This window comes from Acanthisitta chloris, unplaced genomic scaffold (assembly GCF_000695815.1).
Source record: "Acanthisitta chloris isolate BGI_N310 unplaced genomic scaffold, ASM69581v1 scaffold16416, whole genome shotgun sequence".
In the NCBI taxonomy this organism is placed as follows: Eukaryota; Metazoa; Chordata; class Aves; order Passeriformes; family Acanthisittidae; genus Acanthisitta; species Acanthisitta chloris.
Window position 1 is genome coordinate 11,790 of NW_008678863.1, and position 7,417 is coordinate 19,206.

A 7,417-nucleotide genomic window follows, 5' to 3' on the forward strand; every position below is an offset into this window, starting at 1 on the left:
GCCTACAACAGTGCCATGAGGTTTTAATGCTCTCCTGACAGACAAATGTACTGGGCTCAGATAGACTGATGATCATTGCTTTCCTTTGCAAGGGTAAATCCAGTAAGAAGGTCTCGCTTTTAAGATGTATTTCATTGGAACTGAACCATGGTACTACTAAATACCAGTGGAAGCTTATGTAGATACACATCTCCTTTCCTTTGAGAGCGTCCCCAGAGAGTCTGGGCATTGCTCTCCCTGATGCAGGAGCAAATAGTCCTGAGGCTTGCTCCAGTGACTCCACAATGTCCTAAGGGATCCCATCAGTTCTGCTGCAAGACTGCAGGCAGGATCTCAGGGATGAGCTGCACACTCACGTTTTTGAAGTCGTGGATCTCCAGGATTTCCTCACTGCCATTCCCACTGCTGAAGGTTTCTGTCCTGGCTAGCGGGTCGATCTCCATCACAATCTTCTTCTTCTCACCATTGCTGAAGAAGGTGTGTTCCATGTCATAAACCTGTGAGGGCCAAAACCGCACGGGGGTCAGCTCAGCACTCCCCTGGGTTCACATGCCAACTGGTGGGCAAAGAGGTTTGTGCTGGGTGCATGGTCACTGATGCTGGCTGCCCTGCCATGGGTTTGTCTACTTCCTCACCCCCCAGCTCTAAGCCAGGGCAATCATCTGGATAGCACAAGGAGAGGCAGCTCCCAGGCACCAGAGCTGGGCAGAAGGGCAGGAAGCAGCCAGGATGAGGGGCAATGAGTGTCAAACCTGGGATATGTGTCAAGCCTGGGATATATATCAAGCCTCAGAGAAGATGCTCATCCCACATTTGCACCAGGATTTTTGCCATGCCTGAGCCTTTGCTGGTGCTTTCTGTGGCACAAGCCTGGTTATGTCCCAGGCTGGACTGAAATCCTGAACCCAAGAGGACCTTGTTTCCCCTTCTCTCTGGCTTGCTTTCTCCATCACTGTGTCCCCAGCTCACTCGCTCCATCTCTGCGCCTTCTGTTTTTCCTGGAAAGGCAGAGGTAAGAGCCTCTTTCTGCCTGGAGGAGATCAAAGATTGCCTGTGGATCAAAGACCTCCTCGAGGGCTTGCTGAAGAGCTCCAGGGTGTAGCAGCCACTCATCCCCACGGGGAGCCGGGGGAGCAGCGCCGGGGGGAGCAGCCCTCTCCTCCTTGCAGGTGCTCGCAGCACTCAGCCAGCCCTGCAGCCCTCCAGTCTCTGCGGATGCCTGACCCTTAAGGGATGAGTAGTGGCAGATGCTATTTGAAGCACAGAAATGATCCTGCTGGTGCGGTGAGAGCTGGCGAGCCTTGAGGAGTCTCGTTTCCCAAATCAAACGGTGCTGTGTGGAAGCAAACGGCTTGTGAAAAACTCCTTGAGACCACGGGGCAGGGGATGGGAAAGCTCTGTTCATCCCTCAGCAAGGCTGTGGAGCTGGGAAAGGAGCACCCTGGCCCCACCGGTGAGGGGCAGGGGCTCTGTCTGCAGTGCCAACACAAATCCAGAGTCCGCTGGTTCCTACACATCCCTCCCCATGGTGGGTTTCAAAACCTCTTAGCATTGTTCTCAGCATCAGCATCCTCTGTTTTGCAACTGCCTGGGTGCAGAACCAGCCATGCAGGTGGGAACTACTGGGTACCTTCACCCCTGCTTAAAGGTTAGAGGCGTGATGAGCGCCTTGGCAGGCACGAGCATCTCCTGTTGGTCTGCAGGAGGCTTTTATAAAGATATATAACTCTCAATGGATTTTATGATATGGTAAAAACTGAAGCCTAAAAATGTCTGGAAGGCCACTGTTTTTGACTGACAAAATGCATACAGTGCCATAAATAATTTCTAGGAGGGCAGGATCCCAGGTGGCACCTTACCTTTGAGTGCCTCTCCATTTACAAAGAATTACTTTGGCCAGCGCAGCGACCAGCTAACCCGCTTGGGCTTTGCCAGCTCCATGCTGTTCAGAGAGCTGTGAGATGTTTTATAGGGCTAAAAATGACACTTGCTGGTGAATCACTGAAATATGTCCCCCTGTGAGGCTGTGACGAACCCCTTGTTAGCTGAATCATTGCCTTTGCTGTGCTGGCTGGTGCAGATGCTGCTGTGCAGAGGGCAGTGCCGTGTCCAAGGCCACCCCTCGGAGGAACAACTCTTCTTTCAAGGTTTTTTTCCAGTCTTTGGTGGCACAAAGGGAGCTCGAAGGGCTTCTTGTTCTTTAAAGAGTTGAATTCCCCATGGTTTATACTTTTGAACATGAGGAAATTTCAGCTTCCCCTGTCTTGCTTTTCCATGAGGACCCTGGGCCAGCTGGAGAAGCTGCTGCCCTGCAGCCATGGGGACATGGTGATGTTGGACGCTGGGAGTGTCAGCATGCAGCTCCACTGCAGAAACATCTCTGCTCTCCTGTGACCTTGTGCTCCACTTGCCTGTCTGTCAGGTGTTGGGAAGAGCTTCCAGAAGTACCGATGGACTCCATCCTCCACCAGTGCCCACCAGTGAGGATGCCAAGGGCTAGTGTTCTGGATATTTTTTCTGAGGTTATGCCAATAGCTCTGCACTGTCAGCTCAGAAAAAACCTTCCCTCCAAGGGTTAACAGACTCTTCCCCCCATGTCTGGCATGAGCCCTGTTTTTCTAGGAACAGTAGAGACTTTATAACTGTCTTGGCAAGATTCTGGAGGCACATATGGCTTTTATTGCTTTTTCTTTTATTTTTGAGGGTATTTATTTCTATTTGCTGATAAGAAGACAAAGTTTCCGGCGAGCAGGGTGCTTCCTCTGCCCAGCAGGAGGGCAGCCTGGCTGGGGTGGCGTGGATCTGGCGTGGGGCAGGGAGGAGAGAGAAGATGCCACCGTGGGAAAGAAGTGCCTTGGCTGTGCACAGGAGTTTTGGAGACATTCTTGAGAGTCTGCAAAACCCACTGACAACAGGGTGCGAAGAGAGGCCTCCTGGATGAGCATGGAAATTCAAAGGGGAGCAGGATGAGGAGCACCAGGCAGGCTGTGGCTTCAAGGTTAAGCAATTTGCTTGGGGTATGGGATAGAAAGGGAGGTTTTGGCAGAATTGCCAGGATGATGTGCCACAGTGGGCAGAGGTGGGTGGGAGATGCACAGTCCTGCTGCCACCCTGACATGCTCAGCACTTACAGCAGTGTCTGTCTGGAGCTGGGAATAAACGAGCCCAATCCAGTTAGCAGGAGCTCCTCCAGAAGCTAATCCGTCTCACCGTCCCCTCACATTGCAGACACATTAAAGTAAGAAATATAATCCATGACAATCAATCACCACTGCGTCCTGGCTTTCTCTCCTCTTTATGCGGTGGCATAATGACTTTTCCACCAGTTTCTGGCAAGATAATTGAAATGAAATGGAAAATATTTTCTTACTTGTCATAAAATTTGCTGCCGGTGAAATAAGAGTAACTTTAACTCTTTGTGGTGTAGCTCCATCCCCTGTAATTGTCAACTGGGGAAAGAATGCGGTGACAGGGAAAAAACCTGTATAAAGTAAAAGCTAGTTATGAATAATACAAAGACTTTTTAAAAAGTCCTATGAATACTTGTGGTCTGAAAAAATGCATTTTGTGAAGTTGCCTGGGTTTGGGGGAGTAGTTAAAAGTTTCAGCGAGTCGGCGGGAGGGGGGACACAGCCCTGTCTGGGGAAGGGATGCTCTGAAATGCCGGATCAAAGAGTTTTTACTTACTTTTCTGGGTGTTGGGTTCCAGAGGTATTTGACTCCAAAAAATATCAGAATAAGAGCAAGGAGCAGCGTGCTGAGGAGCAGTCCACAGAGCTGGTACCTGGGGCAGCTCTTCTTCCGCGCCTTGGCTGCTTCTGCCTAATTAACGACAAAACAGCGATTGCCAAGGTGTGCTGAGGATTCGAGGAGGGAGGAGGACACGCACCTATCAGACTCTTAGCATGCTGTGGAGCTGCAGGGTGGCAAGACAAGCCATGAACTTACGTCCAGAAAGCGGCAATCCTGCGGGCTCTCCCGAGCCGTCCCTCCCATGGTCTCCTCCGTGTGCGAGGACGCCAGCGCGCTCCGAGGTGGAGTTAGAGAGGCTCTGGGCTGCACACGCGGTGGGAAGGCTGGGTCACAGCCACCCCCGTGGAGGTGCAGCCAGCTTCCCCCACAGCCTGTGGGGCCCCGGGTGCTCCTGCAGTGCTGCTGTCTGCAAGGCACAACCCATTCCCACGCGGCTGGAGATGAGCCCACGGTGTAGCGTCTATCGGACACATCCAGAGCCATGTTTTTTTGTTTCATTTCCATTTCTGCCATCCATTTTTGCCCATGTACCAATGGCTGGAGGTGTTCAGGCTGTGAAATCACTGCTGGACCCCAGTGGAGCTTGGGGAGGTGGGCACTGGAGTGCTGGTCTCTGCTCGTGTATGGGGAGCTCTGCAGTGGGAGCAGCCTGGGAGCTGCCACTGGGGTCCCTGCATGGCAGGGAGACATGGACGTTGCAGGGGGCAGGTGTGTGTGTGAGCACAGGTGTGCCCGTGTGAGCATGTGTGTCCATACAGGTGTGTGTGCAATGGGTGTTCATGCACATGAGTGTGCATGTACGTGCATGTGTGTCCATACACACGTGTGTTCATGGACAAGGGTGTGGGTGTGCATGTACATGTCTGTGTGTCCATACACGTGTGTTCATGCACATGGGTATGGGTGTACATGTACATGCATGTGTGTCCATACATGTGTGTGTTCATGGGCATGGGTGTGGGTGTACATGTACATGCCTGTGTGTCCATACAGGTGCACATGTGTGTGTGCAATGTGTTTGCATGCACGTGGGCATGGCTGTGCATGTATGTGCACGTGTGTGCACACGCGCAGTGCGTGTGTGGTGTGAAGCCTGAGCTCTCCCCACAGAAGGCTCTGGCATCCCATGCCTGCCTTGTGCAGAGCCTTGCCCCAAAGTCAGCCTAGCCAGGAATTTCCTGACTAATTTTCTTTTTTTTTTTTTTTTTTTTTTGCTATGTTCAAAAATTTCCATTGGTAGAAATTATGGAGTTTCTTCATGGTAATGAACCCATCTTAAGAAAGGCTTTCAGAAATCCGGCATGAGGTTTCTAGTCTGAACAGGATGAGGCTCCCTGGTGTAGAGGAGTTGGCATGGACTCTTTTTCCAAGCTGTTTACTCTAATAAAAACCCAGAGTGCATCATGCACTAATTAAAATTGCACTGAAAAAAAAAGAAAATCCACATTGACTTTTGCTTAGGATGAGAAATGGAGAAAGAAATTGCTTTTAGCAGGTCCGGCGCCTGCTTTGTGAGCACTGGGACATCACTCCCTGCAACCTGGGGGTAAATCCTGGAGGGCCAGAAGACGAGATGCTGATTAGCTTGGGAAAACATTGTGCATGTGTGTGCTGGGGGTGTGTGCCCTGGTGTGTATTTGCTCCCTGCAAAGGTGTCTGGGCTCCCTGGCCCCGGGGCAGCAGGAGCTCCTCAACCCACAGCCCCGCAGCAAAAACACACTGGGGGGGGGGATGTTTAATATTTGAGATGCCAGTAACAGAAGGGAATCATATTGACGAGGTTATTTGGAGGAGAAAAATCCCTTTTTAATGGAAAGCAATTGCAAGCAGCCTTTGAAAACATCTGAGAGATTTTGGAAATCTAAATACAGCAAATCTGTGCAGACACCAGGTTTGTCTGTCTCCACTTCTCACCAGAAAGTTCCACCTCAGAAGCTTTTGTTATTCACTGGAAACTGAAGTATTTGAAAACATTTTCTTTTCTTGTCAAAATTAGAGTTTCAGAGCAAAACTTTGGAGCAGCTCTACTGAAAGATGGTTCTGATTACAGGAAAGAATTACAAGCAGTGCCGTTAAGCAGACGTAATTGATCAGCAGAGCAGATCTTCACCATATCCCCCACTCAAGGCACAGGAAACACTGCAAATACCACTCGTAAACCAAATTAGGCATTATTATTTTATTACTGTTGTAAGGTAAATGTCAAGCTTTTTAATGGCAATCACTGTAACTCCGTCAGGAGTCGGGCGTCTGAATTATCTGGAAGAGGTGAGAATCTCCCAGGGCTGGGAGTTAATAAAACTCAATAAATATCACCAGTCCCTTCCAGTGCTTGGAGTGTCTGGGGTGAGTGGAGAGGGTGTGGGAGGATCCTGCAGCTGAGCTGGAGACCTTGGTTTGCTGCAGCCTGCAAAATTGGGCAGTGCTGCCCAGGTGGGATGGGGAGCAATGGGAGTGACCACTTACAACATATGTTTACACGTGCATAGACTCCCATGCACATGGAGCCCCAGCCCCAGCTCAGCACTGCATGCCCTGGGCCCACGCAGGGCAGGGAGCAGGATGAGATCCCTCCACACTGCTGCTCTCCCTAGACAATGTTATGAATACCCAGCCTTGAACTGGGGGGTTGACAGCAGCAAAACCCTGTGCAACCCCAATTGTCCTGCCCTCAGCAGCTGTGGGTGTGCAAGCCCACTGCATCCCAACAAGGAGATGAATAGTTGGGGTGCAGAGAGGGGCAGAAACTGCAGGATGACACTCATCAAGAATGTGGGGTTTTTTCCTCCCCATTCCCTAATTCTCAGCATTGAGTGATTCAGAGAAAACCAAAAAAGGTATTTTTTTTATGAAAAGACCACAATTTTGGGGGAAAACCCCTCAACCTCTTTAAGATGACAATCAGGTTCTCCATGTAAGAAGCAGTTCTGATGAAAATCTCCCATCAGTGCCAATGAAGAGGGAACAATCACTAATTTTCCTTGAAGCTAATGAGCGCGAGTGTGTATGACAGGGGAGAATTTAATCTGATGCGAACTGAGGAAGAGAAGCAATACTGATATTAATGTGTGACTAATTGATACCCAGAAGAACATTTGAAATGATTAAAAGGCATTTGATTTTTATACAGGACAATAAGAGGCTCATTGGCTATGAGTGGTGCATCCTTTCACTTTTCTACTCCTTGTTCCAATTTGCTCAGAAAAAAATCTATCATATCCGCAGTGTAGCTTGACTTGCTGCATAAAATCTCTGTGCTTGGAAATGTTACACCAAGAGATTCCTCCTGGACAGCACGAAGGATCGTACACGGTATGAGCGGGGGTGAGAAGCCTGGTAGATATAAAATAGGTCCCTGAACCACTAAAAAGCAGCTCCCCAAAGCAGTGGGGCTTGGGCAGCAACCTCCAGCTGAAACCCCTCGTGATTAATATCGTGCTCTTTGTTATAATGAAAAACCCATTAAGGTCAGTGGCAGCATCTCTGAGCAGCACTAAATTGGAAGGATGGAGACAGTAAAGTTAAAAATGAGCCATAATATTAATGTGGATAGTGAATTAATTAGGCAATTCCATAGGTAGTAAGTAAATCATATCATTTACTGTGGAACTCAGTGCCACGCGGCTCTCACTGCTGGGTGGTGTGGTGGCATCTTCTCCTGGAC

General features: G+C 49.7%; 1 protein-coding gene across 1 annotated transcript in view; it reads right to left on the minus strand.

Annotated features, from left to right (window-relative positions):
• The window catches only part of TNMD (tenomodulin), an 8,354-nt gene extending 4,358 nt beyond the window's left edge, over positions 1–3,996 (minus strand). Inside the window, exons 1-3 of the mRNA XM_009077084.1 lie at positions 3,949–3,996; positions 3,688–3,822; positions 357–497 (exon numbers count right to left, since the gene is read on the minus strand). Coding sequence (XP_009075332.1) covers positions 357–497; positions 3,688–3,822; positions 3,949–3,996 — 324 coding nt within the window. The remainder of the gene's footprint in view (positions 1–356; positions 498–3,687; positions 3,823–3,948) is intronic.
• Positions 3,997–7,417: the final 3,421 nt, after the last annotated feature.